The sequence below is a fragment of the Limanda limanda genome, chromosome 3, assembly GCF_963576545.1.
Source record: "Limanda limanda chromosome 3, fLimLim1.1, whole genome shotgun sequence".
Classification (NCBI taxonomy): Eukaryota; Metazoa; Chordata; class Actinopteri; order Pleuronectiformes; family Pleuronectidae; genus Limanda; species Limanda limanda.
In genome coordinates this window covers 24341326-24360829 of record NC_083638.1, presented here as the reverse complement: position 1 = coordinate 24360829, position 19504 = coordinate 24341326, and the positions used below count along the sequence as shown (strand labels likewise).

The 19504-nt window shown below is 41.3% G+C and overlaps 2 protein-coding genes across 2 annotated transcripts; one reads left to right on the top strand and one right to left on the bottom strand.

The window, feature by feature from the left end:
* Positions 1 to 169: 169 nt before the first annotated feature.
* LOC132998473 (cleavage and polyadenylation specificity factor subunit 7-like) lies at positions 170 to 5854 on the top strand. Its single transcript, XM_061068142.1, has 9 exons — positions 170 to 627; positions 1505 to 1705; positions 2117 to 2220; positions 2339 to 2484; positions 2587 to 3061; positions 3354 to 3457; positions 4464 to 4608; positions 4735 to 4973; positions 5532 to 5854. The coding sequence occupies exons 1-8, from the start codon at positions 547 to 549 to the stop codon at positions 4967 to 4969; spliced, it is 1491 nt and encodes a 496-aa protein (XP_060924125.1). The 5' UTR covers positions 170 to 546; the 3' UTR covers positions 4970 to 4973; positions 5532 to 5854.
* A 289-nt stretch (positions 5855 to 6143) lies between these two features.
* polr2l (RNA polymerase II, I and III subunit L) lies at positions 6144 to 7467 on the bottom strand. Its single transcript, XM_061068393.1, has 3 exons — positions 7362 to 7467; positions 6788 to 6892; positions 6144 to 6400 (listed from the first exon to the last, which is right to left on the bottom strand). The coding sequence occupies exons 2-3, from the start codon at positions 6880 to 6882 to the stop codon at positions 6292 to 6294; spliced, it is 204 nt and encodes a 67-aa protein (XP_060924376.1). The 5' UTR covers positions 6883 to 6892; positions 7362 to 7467; the 3' UTR covers positions 6144 to 6291.
* Between the last annotated feature and the right edge of the window lie 12037 nt (positions 7468 to 19504).

Sequence of the window (19504 nt, the reverse complement as noted above, 5' to 3'; positions counted from 1 at the left end):
TCGGGTTATATCATTTCATTCATAAATTACCGAAATAATAAAAGTCCATCTAAACGTCAGTAATCGCAGGGGTTGACAAAGCGGAACTAGATGAAGATGGTTGTTGTCAGTCGGATCGAACGCCCTGACACACCCCGGCGTTCAGAGTAGCAACATTAGCACTAGCTGAGGAAGGAGCGAACACATACTAGCTAGATAGCCCTCGTGGGTGAACTCACACATGTAATACTGTGGTTTTACTTTCAAAGGTTCCATTAAACATTATGTATTAACTTGTGTTCGCTTTTCGTATCCTCGGCTGGTCATATCTAGTTGCTTTTTTTGTATAATTCCATGTTTTGTGGGCTCGTGCGGAACGTTAGCTAACGGTAGACACCAGGCGAGACGCTAGCTGTTATCTCCTGAACCGGATCACCTGTTGTCCGCATGCACTCGTATTGATTTGCGGTAGAGTGTTTCATGTTGCGATCATTTAGAAAGTTGTAAAACCTTTTTGCTGTGGAACTCGCTGCAGAGCCCTCGGTCGGATCGTTCGAGGCCCACGGGATGGCTGCTCCTGCGGCTGCAGCCGGACCAGGCTCCTCCAGGCGGACGGACATGTACACTAATGTGCATCAAAACAAAGAGGTGAGACCGATGTTTACATGTGCTCATCGAGCGGATGAACTCAAATGCGTCCCTCCACCAGACGCCTGTGTGACCTGTCTTGCAGAGAAGGATAAGATATGTCTGTGTTGCGACAGTGGGCTCAGATAGAACGTGTTTGAAATCAAAACATAACTACAGTTCATGTCTCCCATTGCAAACACCCTCCGGTTAAATAACACCACAGCCCGTCATGTTTAAAGTTGTGAGTTTATCAGGAACACTAAGCTAAAACAAATGGCGTCTAAAACAGCAGCTTATTTCATTGGGGTTATCAAGATCAGTTATTGTTGCGTCATTATGAATGTGGAGGCTTCAAATCATTGTGCGATAGAAATGCATAAGGCTTCAACTTTTTTGTCTATATGCGATTTTTGGCCATATCACCCATCCTGATATTCATAGAAACTGATTATAACCTTCACGAGGGATTATTTGCATAGCAATTAGATTCAACTACACTAGTTTTTAACAGCTTGGTGTTTTTTTTACATTGTATAGTCGTGTTTCAGCCTTTAAGTCCATAGAGTTAGGTCTGATGAGAGCATTGTTACTTCTAATTGTTTGCATAACATATATCTGTGGTCACTGTCATTAACACACTCTATCTAAAATTGAAAATACACTATATCTACTGGATAATGTCAATATTCCTTTTTTACGACTTTATTTTCTGCCAACATTTCTGTGGAAGTCCCAGAAAATATTGGAATTAACCCCTCAGTCTACACTTCTTCCAGCTGAGAACTAAGATTTGTATTTCTTCTGGTTGCAGTTTGCTTATCAGTGCTCTGCACATTGAGATACACTGCATGACAGCATGTAAGTTGACTTTGTCATTACTTTCTCTCCCGCACAGGATTTGGACAGAATTGCTGAAGCAAATGAACTCTATGATGCTGTCTTGACTGGCTCAGTGGATCAGTACCAGAGCGTCAATAAAAGTCTTGCACCCGAGGAGAATTCAGTTAAAGAGGAGCCACAATTAACAGATGGACAAACACAGAAAGGAGGGAATTCAGAGAAGAGACTGTCGTTATATTTTGGAAATTTCCCCTGGGTGAGTAACACTTGGCGACATGTTTATGGTATTGTACCATGTTTGTTGTTCTGTCCACATGGGCTTGCAGAGCATTGTCGAAATGATACAGACCGCAGACTTAAAATAAGCAGCAGTAAGATGCAATTATAAAAAAATATAAACTTGACAAATGGCAATTAAGTTTATATCAAGCTCAAGTAATCATCAATGAACATAATGACACATGGTAAGGCGTGTGCATAACCTCAGTACAAGAAAATTCTCATAAATTAATGGATAGAGTGATTTTTTTGTAGGTGCTGTTACTAAAGCTTTGATTTTTGCCTAAGCTCAGAACAGTAGAACTCTTTTTCTTTAAATCAGCTAAATTGCTGTTTATGCAACAAATTAACTCTCTTCCTTCCTCATTTTCTCTTCCCCTTCTTGCAGTGGACATCTGACAAGGACATCACAGGACTGGCCCAAAACCTGGGTGTGAGGGACATCAAAGAGATCAAATTTGCAGAGAACAGAATTAATGGCCAGTCAAGAGGGTGAGATTTTATAAATCAAGTATGTGTGTATATATATATGTGTGTGTGTGTGTGTATAAAATAAGGCTTTTCTGTGGTGTTGCCATTCATGTGTTGTTTCTTCTACTCTGTAATGCAGCTACGCGGAGGTGATCGTGACCTCAGAAGAGTCATTCAAAATATTGTTGGAAAAAATACCCCAATGTAAACTGAATGGAGACAAGCTTGACTGTCGCTTTGCCACTCGACAGAACCTCAATGTGTTTGAAGACATAGCGAATAAACGTAAGAGCGCCACATCTGAAGTAAATACTTGGGATCTTAAACTTTAAAGCAGAATGCTACAGAGTCTGTCATCTTTGACCTCTAACAATATGTTCTCAACAGGTATGCCCCTTCGCGTGAATTCCAAAGATTCCAAGGATGATGCTTCAGAAAAAATTCCTTCATTATTGTCACAGGAGCCCATCCCTATACCTCCACTTTTTCCACAACATTCGCATCAACACGTCTTTCCCTCATTACCCAGTCCTTTCCTCGGTCACCCTCACCCACCACCTCATCACCCACATCCTCACCAACATCCTCCGCCTCACCAACATCCTCCGCCTCACCAACATCCTCCCCCTCATCAACATCCTCCCCCTCATCAACATCAACATCCTCCTCCTCATCCTCATCCTCATCCTCATCCTCACTACCCACATATGCCTCCAAACGTCCCACCACCCATGCCACCCCCTTTATTCCCTCCTCATCCACCCCACATTCATAGCCAACCACCTCCTAGTCTTCATATAAATCCAGCTTTCTTCCCCCCGGGACAAGACGGGCACAGCAGCAAAGCTTACAGCCAACAAAAGTGAGAAAACTTTCTGTTTTTTAGAGTTAAGCTATTAATAACTGTTCATTAAAATTAAAAGTTTAACACCATTGTTGTGGAAAAGGGATTGTTAAAGCAGCAAAGGACCAGGATCCAGAGACAAATACAAGCGAATATGTGCATATAATAAAACACATAAAGTATAATACAGCAAATTAAGATTCAGATTTTGATCGAATTTCTGAAAATACTTAATCATTTTAGGGATGACTTGTTTGTGGTGAAATAATTCTGTTAGTAAGTATGGAAACAATCTGTCCATTTTTTCCAGACACACACCTAAAAGTACAGATGGAGACTTTGAGGAGCTGATGAACAGAAACAGAGCCGTTGCCAGCAGTGCCATCTCCAAGGCTGTGTCTGGAGCAACAGCTGGTGAGTACAGCAGCCCATTCTGTCAAGTGGAAGACGGAACACATAACTTAATAAGCCATGCTGGGAAAGGACTGGTCCTTACTTATGACTGGCTGTCATATGGAGAAAAATTAAAAGCTGTTAAGGTTTTATGCTCAGTCCGACAGAGACGCATCAATGTAGCATAACATGCAAATCACCCAATTTCACAACAGGAATTATAGTAGTTAGTTGAGGAAAAGTGATGGTTTTTACCAGATATAAAACATTAATGGGTTAATTAATAGAGCTGGCAATTAGCGCTTCATGTGCTTTATTATTTATGTGCTTCTTTTAATACTTTTCAGTAAACTTCTTCAGGTACATGCCTTTTATTCCATCGGTCCAATGTTCTGTTAAGACCTGCCTGAGGAGATGTAGCAGTGATGATTTCACATAAACCACAGAGCTCAGTGTTTTCTCAGTAACATTCAATGCTGTGTAAAAATGCTGTTCTCTGATCTGTGCTTTGACCCACCTGTCAAACAGAGTCTTCCACAGAGTGGCTTGGATGACATTTAGATTTGTAAATTCTATAAACACATTGAAATGCTGATCAAAAGAAACAGGAATTTTATCATGACTGTAAATGCAAATGAAGAATTTCCGACTGTTAGTTGATTGCTGGGTGTGTTCACGTCTGACAATCAGCAATATTTACTTAACTTTATATAACTCAATGATTTTCGCTATTAACAGTGTATGTTACTTAGCATATTATACTTGTCTAATTGGAGTGAAACTTATTTAATTGTCAATATTTTTCTGGAATGAGGTAACTCACAACCAAATGATATTAATTTCCAATCTTTCTGTAGCTTAAGTCCAGATGGAAGTGGGTGCTTGAATTTTCATTTTGGCATAACTGCACTTACACGTGCAGGTAAATGTCATCGAAGTCTTTATTACAATAAACCTACCAGCTTTGAATCGCTTCTAGTTCAAAATAAATGTCTTTAATATCCCATCTTTTTTATTGCTGATGCAGGAGACCTGAGGGTAGCGATGGAGACTCTGTTAACTGCCATTGCCATCATTAAGCAGTCCAGAGTGTACGGGGATGAACGCTGTCAAGCCCTGGTCACCTCACTCAAAGACTGTCTGGTCTCTATCCAGGGCAACTATGGCTACAGGTTTGTTAAGATATGTATCTCGTTATGTGCGATGCATTTTGTTGCTTATATAGAAGCTGAGGCTGGATCTTCACATCATAAGCATTCTTACAAGTTCTGATCACACAAACACACATTTCTGTGCAGGAGCAGCAGTCGTTCTGGGGACAAAGGAAGAGACCGCGACCGGGGTCGTGACAGGGAGCGAGAGCGAGAGCGCGATAGAGTACGGGACCAAGAAGATTCCTCTGGCTGGGAAGCTGCCGGAATGTCTCGAAGACACAGAGAACGTTCCTGGAGTGGAGAGAAAGTCAAGGAGCGCTCACGGGAACGGGAAAGGCACAGAGATCATAGAGACCGAGACAGAGATCGATACCGCTGACGTGGTAAACTTCTCTCTATTTCATATATTAACTTAATTCCCACACTTCATCTTTCATCCATTAGAACCTTTCATTTTTTTTATTCTTTTTATTTTATTGTCAGAGTAGTGATCTCTTGGTTTATTTATTACGTTTTTAGCTGTATCGTATAAACCCGTGCTTTCAGCAAGCCCAAAACCTTTTTGACCGATTACAGTTCAAGGAGTCATGTTGTTACTTTTGTGCAACATTCATATTGTGCTATGCACTTTATTAAATGTGCAAGCTATTACATCAGCCGATTCTTAATGCATCATCATCACCACATTTTCCTTATTCTCATGTGTCATTGAAGAGGCCTACTATGGATATAACTCAATACCATAAGTAATTATGTTGAGTATTTAAGACTGATCTTTGTAAAAAAGCATACAAGTCAATGCAAAGTTCCACATGAACACCCTGGGTTGTTTTCTGTAGTTAAAGTAATCACTAAAGCTTAAGATCTACGGATTATTACCACACATCGTCTCATTAGATTTGTCTTATTGTGGATTTAAAGTTTGTCGCTTCTCTTCCCAGACATGTCATGAAGCAGAGGGAAGACAGGACATTTTTTTTCTGCATCAAGCTGTATAAATTTCTGGAGGACTCTAAGGTGAGACTGAAGATTAATCTCCAAGAAGTTCCGTACTTTTTGTGTTCTTCAGTCATCTGTATATACTAGAATTTTTTCTTGTTTTAAGAACAAATGTGATAGGTTTAGGGGAATGTAGATTTGTTGCTGGGACATCAGTCCAACACTTGCATGCATTAAATCACTGTAATAAGTTATGTAATATACAGTTAACATTTTCATCTTTCTTTTGTAATAAATCTGCAAATTAAAGAACATTTCCTGAAAATTTATTTTTTGCGCTTTATTTCTGCAGGCATTTATTTAACGTTCTATTTTCTTACTGAAAATGAATGTAATCCAGCATTCTGTAATTTGTATGTTGTCATGCCATTACATTTGTTATTTGAACTTGAAGCAGAACCTAAGTGACTATATATTTCCTAGCTATTGATCAACAGTGCACTGCAGAACAATTTTAGATTTGTCAAATTTTCCAAATCCTAGTAATGGGTGAGAACAACAATAGTAGTTGAAAGACTGTTGTAAATGAATAAGTCAGTAACAAAGGTAACAAGGTCATTTGATAGCTTTATTTAGAAAAACAAATTAACATTTCAAAAGTCTTCACTGTGATCTTCTGTCAGACAAAACCATAATAACATGACTCTGTCCATGTCACATCCCCACAAAGTCCCTGCAGTTCTTGGAGGTAGCAAGTAGCAATCACTTCTCCAGTGGAGCATAATTCAATAACTTCTCAATAAGATCCACGTGAGAAAGGAGCATCCTCCGACAGCAGTATCTCTTCAGGCCCAGGGCATCAAGGGCATCACTTAAAAGGGAGAGAGGAGGTAAAGTCGGTCTTAATGCACAGCACACAGAGCACTGAATGAATAAGTAAAGGACATGGACATTACTGCAGACAATAGTGAGGATAACTCAGCCTCAATGGCCTCCGGTAACTGCCATGATTCATTCCATCATTGCATCTTGTCTTTTATTGTACACAGCACATAACCTGAGAGTGGGCTAAAAGGATTTTAAAGTGTAGTGTATTTCTATTTGACTTGTTTTTGAATATTTGGACACAGCTGCTATGACAGACTCAAAAAATATGATTCCGGATTTGATTTGACAATTCGAAAGGGGTCAGGAACTTGCTGCAGGAATCTTGAGGTGTGTGTGGTGCACTGACAGAAAGCAGCAGGTAGGAACTCACCCCTCAGTGTACTCTGCTTGGAGCAGGCCGAGGTATGCCTCCCACTTATTACCCACGATCTTCCCGCATGTGAAGCAGCGGATAGGGATGATCATTGTCGGACACCTGGAGACAGACAGACAGACCCCGGTGGTTAGCATCATCGGTGATCATCAAAGGAATAATGTCACACGAGAGAGAGAAGTGACGATTATCGATTAATTCATTCACGTAACCATTTTCTTTTCTTATGCATAGTTAAACATGACTTTCTTTATGTGGTCTGAAAACATGAATGGTATAAAAGCAGAGACTTATCTAAAGGGGAACTGCAGGGTTTTACTGGATTATATGGAAGAGACTTTGCATCGACTGGTTTGTGCTTTCGTGGAAAATCTTACTGTAAACCACATACATATTCTACAGTTCATGATTGAAGCTCTGCCACAGAGTGTAGCCACGAGATTAGCTTGCTAGCACAACAACTACGGCTAACATTAGCCGCTAGTCACATGCTAACACGAGTTGACATCTTGTTGGTTATTTACCGGTCAAAACACAAAGTCTAGCAACATGTCGGGTTGTGTGAACTCACCGTCACCAGTCAGGTTCAACGATAGCTTCAATAATAAGTTATAGAGCGAGAAACAAGCGATGGCGGCTTCCCTCCACACTGTTCTCCTGCTGCTACCACAATGACTTCCGGCGCCAAGCCTTCACAATAAAGGCACAACTAACCGCTCATGACGCAGCCTTCCCCCACTGATATAGTAGATGAGATGGATTGAGTATTTATTTGAATAATATTGCAGTATTACACATTAAATTACAGCAGCACACACCTTAAAACTTTCTACTCAAAACGTATTAAAACCCTTATTGAGCTTGACTGCATTAGCTTTAGTTGGGTGTACCTAATAAAATGGCAACTGAGAGAAAATAGAGAGATGTAATATTTATTTGCCAAAAGCTGCACATGTGTCGTTAGTGTATCAAAGCTACAGATGCCGGTTCTGCTCTTATGTGCAATGCTCGATTTACTAAAGTGTTTGCAGTGCAGACTGTGCATGCCAGAGTTTTGTTGTACTTGTTTGGCCTATGTCCTCAGGATTTGTGCGTGTGTTTATCCTTTTGAAGACCTCAGCCAACTGCCAGTATGATTTATTTACACAGCTTCCACCTAAAATACGGAACAAATCAGCCAATTAATTTGTAAAGCCCATATCCACAAATCACAATTTGTATCATAGACAGGATAGGATTAAAGAAATATACTGACTTCTGCAAGATATTTTACTGTTGAACCAAAAGCATCATTCATGAACATGCAAGTTTTCATTTGATAGTGAATGATTATGATTATTGTGCATATTTCTTTATATGTTGTAAAATGCAAAGTCTGTATCACCAAGAAAAGCCTGGAGTTTTGAAGATTGCTCTTTCTTGTTCATGTACAGCTTATAGAATCTTCTCTGTGACATCCTACAGTACATTTTTAAATATTGTCATTTAAAAATACACTGCTCTGTATTCCAATATGTGAAATGTAGATTTGATAAACCACAGAATACATAGATTGTAGTAGCTTTAAGCTTAAGATGTAGAGTATATCATTATATTATTATATTTTCTGAAACTGTAAAGGAATTTAAAATAACTCAGATGAATGACTGAATGACAACCAGATAATTTAAAATAAAGACAACACTTGTTATTGAGGAAACACTCACTTGGGCTGGTTCACTACCTTTAATAAAGTTTGGATTACAGCCTCCTTATTTTTTTACATTAGCGGTTTGGGGACAGAGGGGGAGTGTGCAAAAGGAAAATATTAGAAATATATCAAAAATATACCATAACCATCCTTATCATCATTACCATCATCATCAACATCATCACTATCATTACCATCAGCAGCATCATACATCATAATCATCTATAATATTCTACATCATCATTGAACTTGCTACAGCACAGGTGCTAAATGATGAGTCCTATCTGAATTATTGCATTTATACGCTGTTGAATTTATGAAAATAGGGTTTCTTTTTTTTTGGTACACTGTATTGTACACTGGTGAAGTGTGTTTCGGTGTGGGCATACTATCTTTTGGATGTGTCTGGGGTGTTGACTGTGGTGAATGTGGTATTTTTGTATAATATATGTGGTTCCCTTAAAACTAAAATCAGGTAATGAAATGTGCTAGAATTGTCTTGTAACTATCTACTTATGCAGCAGAAAATTCCCCATGAACTTTACATGTGAGTGGACAATAGTGTTTACAGATGTGCAGGCAAGTGGACGCAGTAGGAAAACTGTGACTGCTTGATATTTTCTAGTAGACTATACAACAGTAGTTCATCTACACTTCTCTGACATTATTAAAGATGTAGGATATGTTCATCCCATGAAAATTGTACCTTGGTATTAATTAGGTTTTGAAATCAAGATTATTTTCCTAAAGCCACACAAGGGGAGAACAGTGAAAACAGAAACAACTCCCATGTTGGCAGCAGGTTTAAAAATGATACCTCAACATGAATGGCTGCTACAGCCAAGTATCTACTGAGAGATGTTTACAGATTGAACCAGCACAACTGTGGCTATTGTGTAAGACATAAAAGGTTATTGATTTCAGACATTACAGTAAACTCAAACTGTTTCTTATTCTACAGCAAGACTAACTCCACCATTCTTTCGTGCCACATACTGTACTTGTTATAATATATCCAACAACTCCCTATATCCACATCTTATACCACTGCATGCTTATATATATCTGTTATTTCTTTAAATTGCAGTGGGCCATTCTCTATTTGACATTTTTTGGTGATATGCAGGAACATTGTCTTTCTCCAAGTATTCTGAAGAAAGAGTTCGGCACTGATATAGCCTTAATATGTGCAAATCATCACAATGGATATTCATAGTTGGTTTCAGGGTTGTTTTTTCTCGTCTGATGGTCAGAAATAACATCTACAAGTTTTCAGCAGTTTCATGATCTTTTACCACCGTTAACCAAGTTCATTTCCGGTGCAAGAATGTTCAAATATAGCACGATTATATCAATATTTGTCCAAACAGGATTAAACAAGATAAAGCAGTTGCATAAGCTACCTGTAGAGAGTTTTTGTTCTTAAGCTCAGTACAGTGTGATATTTATTCTCATGAAATTAATAATTTACAGTTCAGATGCAGATTTGGGGCATTGCCATGCATATGCTATATCAAACTATGCTCCATATACAGCCTTGATCAAACTTGAATTGTTCGATTCACTACGATTGAAAGCAGGCCAAGAAAGGAAAAAATATGTAATTTGCACAGTGGCTCCCCATCCCCCATATGTACCATGTAGTCTGTGAACCATCAACAACACTAATTTCTCCTCGTCAGTAGCAGCACTCCCAGCAAGATGGCTCCTGCAGCAATGACGGCACCCCCGATGAGAAAGGGTTTCAGGTGTTCCAGAGTGTCTGTGCCAGAGGCCGCACCCTCATCACCTGCTGCTGCGGCGTCAGCCTCTGGTGCTCCATCCTGAGCAGGAGGAAGCTCAGGTTCAGGCTCGGGGGCTGCAGGTGCAGGTGCAGGGTCGGCCTTGCGGACTGGTGCCGGCTCCTTCTTAGATGCTGCCTTGGGCGCTGGTGCTCCGGACTTGGCCTTGGCTTCCATGGACTTGAGGACAAAGGTGGGGTCTGGTCTGTCTTTATATAAGGTCAGCTCTGTGCTGCTTCACTGAGGAAAAACAGCAAACAAACAGGCCAGATTATCCTTCTAAATTAAGCTCAGACATCATGTTTTCTGCTCCATCGGGTGTGAAGGCACTGACATGTGAGAGAGCCCTGAATATCCATGTGTTCACTGTACAGCAGTGAAGCCCTCATCTGGCAGATGGGCCTTAAATGTGACCTTGGAAAAAGATGACATTGATGGGAACATTCCGACGCTCAGAAGGACAGAGAATTGTTTATTTTGGTCACAGCTGCTGTGACATAATCTTCGCCTGAATACTTAATGTAACAGCAGCTTCCTGTGGAAAGCATTTCACGAGACAATCTTTTAGTTTTGTCATAGAGCAATGGAGAGTGGTGCTGTCACTGCAGAGCCGATTCACAGTCTCGGAAGGAATCTTCATTTCTGTGACCCAGACAAGAATCTAATCCAGATGCAGTAACAGAAAGAGTGAATCTCTTCCCTGTGTTAATCTGTGCTCTCCCTCTTTAAAAGTGCATGAGTCATATGAGCTAAAAATGGAGCACAAGATGGAGGAGAGAAATAGGGACAACAATAACTGCGATGTAGGAAATCAGTGAACATGCAAATTAGGAAGAAATAAAGGGGAATACATACTTCTCAAATACAATGAACACATCACAGCAGTTTGCACTGTACCGTATGTCGGGTGGACACATCTTTACCAAAATGTTTCCTTTAAATCCTGCAGTGATGTGATGAGGGGAAATATGGAGATTACGTACCTCTCCAACAGCTTCTGTAGAGATCACAAGAATAACAGATGGCGACGGAACCACCAGAGTCTGGGAGTCAGGATGTCCTTAATATAAGAAAATGAGAGAATGCAGAGAGATGGAGGACACTGAAAGTAGGAGGGAGGAGAGGGAGAGGAGGAGAGACTAGGATGTACCATCTGGTCCTGAAAATAGGGGTAGCCTATCCTTTGACTACATCCTGGGCTTTGGAATCTTTTTAAGACATTTTTTATCCAGTTTTTATGGCTGTATAAGGGTTGTTAATAAGTAGAGCCTTGTGTTTGATTGTCTCTGCATTTATCAGATACAATACACATCGGATCTTGTTTCAGTGCATGTGACATTTTTTATTTTTTCCTATTTTGTTCAGGCATATTTGATATCAAGATAAACAATTGCTCAGGGTAAATTGCTGATTTTTCTCCAGCTTGTTGTCTCCATAAGAATCTATGGATTATTTTCAAAGGGAAAGTGTTGGAGCTCAGAGCCAACATAGAAAATATCATACATTAAACACACAGTAGGTAACCAGACTGCTTAGATTCTGAGTCAGTAATTTACTCGTGTAATTTCATTATAAGATCTTAAGCATACATTTACTGTGGGTAACCAGATTAGTTTCTCTCTTGAACGATCAAGCCATTCATTTTCTTTAACCTGCTCATCCTTTGGAGGCGGGACCCTGTTCACTATGAACAAGAGCTATGTTAATATTACTGGAAAAAAAAAAGGGACATTAACACTGACTGACAGATGGCACTCTCACAGACAGAGACAGTATAGAGATCACAAATGCAATAATAATAAAGACAGACCATTATGAAATTATGAGGGCAGGTGATCAAATGAATTATGTTGCTTTCGTCTCTGTTAAGAGGAATTATCTTGCATTGGCCCCAGTCTGAGTTAATATGAAGAAAGGTTACTTTTCAAATAATCTGAACGATGTCTGTTTTCAAGATTCTAAATTAATCTTACGATCCACACAGACTATGTACAAATTACATTGAATATAGATCATGAATGTAATTTAGAATCCTATTGGTTCTCAATGCAGGTATAAAAACATTGCATGTACCAATAACCATGTTTGTAGTATTGTGGATTGTTATGCCTCCTCAATTCAGTTGTCCTTGCTGCTCCCTTCATTTCTATCAGACATGTTCAACTTTAAACATTGACACCATTCCATTATGTTACAAACTGTTTATTCTAATGACTGTTGTTTTGCTGATATTCGTTCTTACAATCAGAATCTATTAAACTTCTGTCCATCCTGGGAGAGGGATCCCAAACATGTGGCTATCTCTGAGGTATCAACATTTCACCCCTGTCGATAAGGTTGTTTTGGTAGTTTGTCCTTACTCTCGTTGAGGGTTAAGGACAGAGGATGTTGCACCTTGTTAAGACCTATGATACCAATTATGATTTGTGAATAGGGGTTAAACAAATAAAAGGTGATTTATTGATTGGTTGAGTACAGCCTTTATTTCCTCAAACACAATTTAATGTACAAAATAAAACCGGTTGCAATTGACACACACTAATTCAGGCTGCTGTGGGGTTATTTTCGGACCTGAGGTCAGCAGTGTTGACAGCAGGCTGTGGGAAAGTGAGCATAGTTTTTTATTCCTCATTCATTCTGTCTCTTCAGTCGCATAGTGGCTGCTCGTGCTGGTTCTGCTGCTGCTGACAGAACAAGATACTACACGTTTTTTCCATGTGTGAATTTTCTGACGTGACACCGATCCACGCCCAGTGTACGTCCAGCCAAAGAGAAGCGCTGTGTCAAGATAGTGATCCGCGAAGTGTGAATCTTTCCAATGCGTCCCGGTTTTCACGTAAAAGACGCTGTCAAATCATGTCAGATATTAATCAACCCATATTTACAAAGTCACCGGAAATCAAACATAAAGCCCATTTTCATTTCGTGCCAATTTGATATGTTGTATCGATGCAATGAGCAGAAATTGGTGTTTTCAGCGAAATAAATCAATTCACAGCAATGGTCGTGGACTGGAGATGCGTGACGCATTTATTCAGTAAATGTTGCTTTAAAAAACATAATATGATTTGCCTCTGTTACACATAATCATGTTAATATTACGTTTATTAACCTTCCTTAAAAATAAATCGGTGTTTGTTCTCCGCACAAACATGGGCGTGTCCCGTCGCCGTGGTAACGTACGTTCCTTTTGGGGTATTCCGCTAAACTGCGCATGCGCGGGTCCACCACTCGGCTCATCACGTCACATTACCGCCTTTAAATAAAAAATGAAGCTACATTCAGCGACATGCAACCCTCCGTGGTGATGTAATGATAAGGTGATGACAATGTGATGCTTCTCGGGATCTCTGCGGCTCTCTGCGGGCGAGAGGACACATGGGAGCGGCAGCCTCTCGACACACACCCCGCTCTCTGGCCGTGATTCCCTGATAGTCACACTCACAGACCACCGGCGGCGCGCTTTTCTCCGCAGGACCCCCGGTCCTCCGTCCCCCTCCCGCCCGCCAGGTGTACGTACACAATACGGTTTGACGCTGCCAAACGCGGAAGGGTAACATCCACCTCGTACGTGTGTTTTCCCCCCCCCCCCTCTGTGGGAGAGATGTCCGCGGGGAGGGGCCAGCTTCCCGTGAAGTGCCACCTCCGTGTAGCCGCCCTGCGCGCCGGGGTTCGGGAGCTGTCCGGCTGAGGGCTCACTCTTCAAGCCAGTCAACACCGGGAAGGAGGCTCGTCTCGTCCGGTCGAACACACCGAGGGGAGCTATCATTTATCCGCCGGGCATAGGAGCCATCATGCCCGAGCGGCTCCTGCGGGACGACGCGAGGCTGCTAGTGGAGCTCCGCGGCTGACGACGTGTTGCAGCGAAGCGGAGGAATCGGGAGCCTCCAGCGGGTTGAGAACCGACCGAGTCGTCCTCGATACCCGCCCCGCTCCGGGCTCGCCTGTCACCCGGGAGGAGACAACCGAGACGGATACAACCGGGCTGAGTCCCGTCCACGCCCGCCTGCTGGAATGACGTCCGCCCGGTTCTTTTGATTTTTTCCAGCGGTGAGACATTCAATGAGCCCCCCCGCCTCGATACGGACTCGGGGCTGAGGCGGCTCGGCAGGCGGAGGGATATGGGAGAGCGAGCGGAACCGATGCAGTGGGTCGTGGCGAGGCATCGTCAAAACACAGGTGAGACCGGCAGAGACCGGCTGAGATTTACCGACCTGGCTGATAGAACACGAAAAAAACATGCCTTCAGCTGTGTGTGCACATGCAGGGGCAGCCGAGCCGAGCCAGGACAGTGTGACCCGGCTCTTTCAACTCGTGCTGTAGTGATGCTTCACACACATTCCTCTTAGGCCACATTCTCCAGTAGCTAGGCCCGCAGGATGCCACCTTAAGCAGCTGTCCTGATTAAATGAGATTAGACAGTATGATGCTGCTGGTGGTGGTGCTGCTGCTGCTGGTGGTGGTGCTGCTGCTGCTGCTGGTGGTGGTGGTGGTGCTGCTGGTGGTGCTGGTGCTCATCCACTTGTAGGAATCACATGTTCGGATGCTGCTGCTGCACATGTCGGCACACAGGGCTGCAGGGAGCTGGGGCTGCACTGGGGTTTCTTATTATGTCACAGGGAGAATAGACTATGCAATATGTCAGGAATAGTGGCAGATGACAGAAGTTACAAAGTGATGTTTAACTCAGTAATAGATGTCTGACCTCTGCTAATTGATCAGTCTGCAGGTCTCTTCCTGGCCAACGAGACTCACCACACTCATACATACAGGATCATATAATACACTGTCCAGACTCCTGTGCTATAAGTCAGGCAGGAGGTGACCCCCCCCCCCCCCCCCTTTCAAACCAGGACCTGGCGCTGAGACGACAGGAGGAATGTGACACCTGTTTATCACCCACGCTGAGAATATTTCCCTGATAATTTGTTCACAACTTCCAGCGGCGAAAACACTCTAGTGTCAAACCGCAAATGTGCGATGTTTGAGCAGAGATGGCTGCGGGTGACATGTGGAGTGATGGGACGAATAGGCAGCCGAGGGCTGTGAGGAATACCTTTTTTGTGGTTCTATGATATGAAACCAGATGAGTTTGTCATGGCAGGAAGGGCTGGTGTGTTTAATACACAAGGATAAGAATGAAACAGCTTGTACAATTTGTATATTCGTTTTAGATTGGATTCTACTGTGTCCTGGCTCTTATGATAGTAACTCATTTCATTTCCATAGCAAATGTTACAGTGCTGAAAGAAGCCCTTCATAGGTTAAAAAATACAAATAAAGGCAAATAACTATAAATATTAACTGCATGTTATAATTGCACGTTGATAGCAGTTTTGAGAAGGTGCTTGGTCCTGAGAGGAAATGACAGGACCCACAGACAACCCTTTAATATGATACATATTAGATCAAAGTTTAACATCATAGGATAGATATTAAATTACAGTAAGTAATCGTGTCTTGCACCTTTCAACCCAAACCCCCTCATCTATATTTATAATCTGTAGTTGAATAAAAATTGTTAAAATTATTTGATGTGATTTTTAAATTGTGGAAGTCAAGGTGTACATCAATCATTCTTTGACTTCTGAAAAAACACTGACAAGCCTCACGTTTAGTATGGAAGGTGGAAAACAACAAGAAACTGGATTTTAGTGGACTGGTGACTAATATTTAGAAACACGGCCACTGTCCTGAGATCAAGTTGAATTTGTTGCAAGCAGGGACAGGCCCAGCTTTGCACACCAGTGTTTACACCTGCTTCACTGGTTTCTCTCTAAGCTTCATCCCTGGTGGAAACCAAGTGCCTCCGGTGAGTTCTGGCACATATGTTGGCTCTTTGTTTTCCCCAGTCTGGGTGTGAGAGAGTCTCTCATACGTCACCTACTTTTGTGCCAGAAGACTGGTTTCTCTTTGCCACTGCACACCTAATAATTTATTATAATTTAGCACGATGCAATGACGGCGTTTGGGTCTTTACTGTTTGTAAAGGAATTCCCACTGCTTTTGCATGAGGCAGCAGCAGAGAAGTATATTTTGCACTAATGAGGGAAGATATGTAGACATTTGCTGTGTTCCAGTGTTGCTTTTGAAACTATTAAATAATAGTTTTTTCTCACATTGGCACATTTCATAATTAAGACAATGGCTTCATAAAGCAAATTAATATATTTTATGGAGTCTGTATGGATCAGGGAAGGTTAAATGGGATCAATAGTTGCAAGTATGTATAGTACAGGGTTTAATGGAACAGTTAATGCCTGTCTATTCCACAAAAATGTGATATTTTTGTGGAATATAACACAACTACCCTATGGTCCGAAACTATCATTTGGTGATTGTTGATCTGCCGTTAAATCAGTCTTCTGTCAAAATCTGGTGAATTATGAAGTTTTCTTTAATTATTTTTGTCCTCTTTCTTGTCAGCTTTCATTATACATGTCATGTGCATGTTATTGCATAAAAAAAGCCATATTTATATTGACATCTAAGTACTAACATACACCCAGTAAAAAAGGAATATTAAGTTATATGGACTCACATTGGACATAAATTTGGCATCAAAAGACGTAGGCTTATAAAATCTGAGCAGTTCACACTCATCTTTATTGTCACGATTGCAGCTCACACGTTCTGAAGGTGAGTGCCTGTGAGAGGAGAATATGGTTAAACAAAACCACCAAGACATTTGATCACATTCATTTACGTGAAAACGTAATTTCAATAATTACATATCGCAAAACTGATATGGGTTACGAGGGAAACATATTTATTTTATCTCCAAATATTTACTAAAGATACAGAGCTAACTGTATTTGGAAAACTACTTTGTTGTTTGCACAGAAAATATTTCAGTAAAACTGTATCATATGAAACATGTTTGATTGGAAAACAGATGATTCTTTGAAGAGAGCCGAAAGTGGATTATACTCAAAGCAGTAACGTACAGTTCTTCATAACATCATTTGGAAAAATTGGAAGCAAGTTCCTGTAACATATTTGGTTTTATACTTCTCAGACAGTTCTTGAAATGCAAGTTGATGAGAGATTAACTGGTAAACATGTTCAACTTTGCAGCTGCTAGCAACTATTGGTAATATCTGACTGTGATTTATTTTGATTCATCTTCCCTGAGTCTTGTGGAGATGACGATACCACAGCATGCATCTTAATTTTATGCATCATGAGACAGATGATCCAGATAAGCCACCAGTAAAAGGTGTGAGAGGTCTCTCTCTGACATTATCTGTGTGAGAGCATTGATGAGCTGACAGTTTCTTTGCAGGGAGGTGTTTGTGTGTGTCCCCTTCTGAACACCTATGGCTAAATCGATAAGCTGCCGAACTGAAGTTATGTGATTCTGCATCAAAGCCATTTATAGACGACGGTTCAATACAAGTGTGTGTGAAAAAGGCCAATTTAAACTACTGCTATACATACAGCACACTGAAAACCTATGGCTGCAGTGGTGTATTGCTGCTGCAGTTATTTTCAGTATCTGACCAGATACGATGAATAGATAGGTTTGTGGCATCAGGACAGGTTTCGGAACACATATGTTACCCCCTCAACAACACAAACCAAAACATTCCTGTACGCGCACAAACACACATCTAAACTGCGGTGCACATACTATCACATCAATTGAAAGATGAGAAAATTGAGTGGGAAGAGGTGAAAGGGATTGGGTGGGTGGCAGTGGGAGAAAAAGATGGAGAAAGAGGCAGAGGGAGAGTAGGAGTGAGTGGCACATGGCTTTCAGTCTAAAAAAAGACAAGCAACGCGAAACCAAAACCAGAATCTGGATTAGCAAGATAAGGAAGAGGAGGGGGATCGGGGAGGGCTACTGGAGGAAAATGTAGGTTTCCTCTGCACCGAAAATGGTGCAGATGCACACACTCGATCTCATAAATGTCCTCTAATATGAATACTGAATGAGTGTGTGGGTAGAGGGAGAAGAGGAGAGAGCATGAGGACAGGAAAACGGAGGATGAGAAAGGCAGAGGGTGTGATGGAGAGAGGATAGGGTGAGATTCTTCAGGACGCACAGAATGCTGCCGTATAGTGTGACAGAATCGGGAGAGACAAGATCATTAGAGGCAGCAGGAGCAGAGCCAGGGATGTGACAAGTGCTGGAGAGAGTCTTGAGCTGAGCAGAATGTAACTGTGACCCAGGCAGAAAAAGAGAGACTGGAGCAGATGGAGGTATGACAGAGAGCAGAGGAGACAGGGATTTGGGACTGAGCTGCTGTCGGGCCATCATGACAACCCAGTGTGATCTCAGCATTTTCTGTAGCCCGTTTGTTCAGGATGATGCTCAACACCTCACTACATGTCAGGCCCTCCTCAGCCTCCCTTCACTGTCCCGCCGGAGCAAATGTTTTTCCTTTCTTGCGGATTCCTATTGATTCTGTTGCCATTACATGAGCTACCTTCAGAGCAGTTAAGTCACTGTATGCCTGAATGTGTGCCAAGCTTCCATTTAATTAAAGTTCACCAACCAGGGGGGCAATAATTGAATAGCCCTTTAAAACAAACTTCCACAGTAATTTCTCATGACATTTTCGTGAGCCAATCCTAAGCAAAGAAATTTAGTGTATGCCCTGTTAAGGTAGACAATATGATGGCTCCCCAAAAGTGAAGCCAAAGCGTCTTGATTTTTATCAAAGATTGTCATTTTAGGTAGTTATTAATATACATACTGATGTATGTTAATATTTCCGGTAACATTGGCTTGAATTTGTTATTTGATGTTCTGGGTGAAACCATTTGATTGACAGCTGAGATTGACCCATTATTGGTTAAGCAGGTATATCGACGGGACCTTGTCACTGCGGCTCCATCTCCTATTCGCTACTGTGTAGACTCTGGTTCCAATTAAGAGGGCAGCGTTCATACTCTGAATATTTTACCCTCATTTCTGAATAGTGGGAGGAACTGCAGATGTGTTGTAAACCTTTTATATAGTCTATATGCCCAATGCACATTCCTCCACATCACCAAAGCCACAACTGAACATGAAGACAATATGGTATTCAAGACATTGTCCCGTGAATGTACAATATAGATATTCTAAGCTATTTTAAAACATGAATTTTTATTTCAACAAACAAGCATGATATGTGAGTATTCAGATCTCATCGATTAGCAGAGAACACCCAGACTTGCTGCAGAAATGAAATGCTGCAGCGAATGTCAGGTCCAGGATGTTATAAATTTGATTCAGTGTGAGCCGAACTCCAT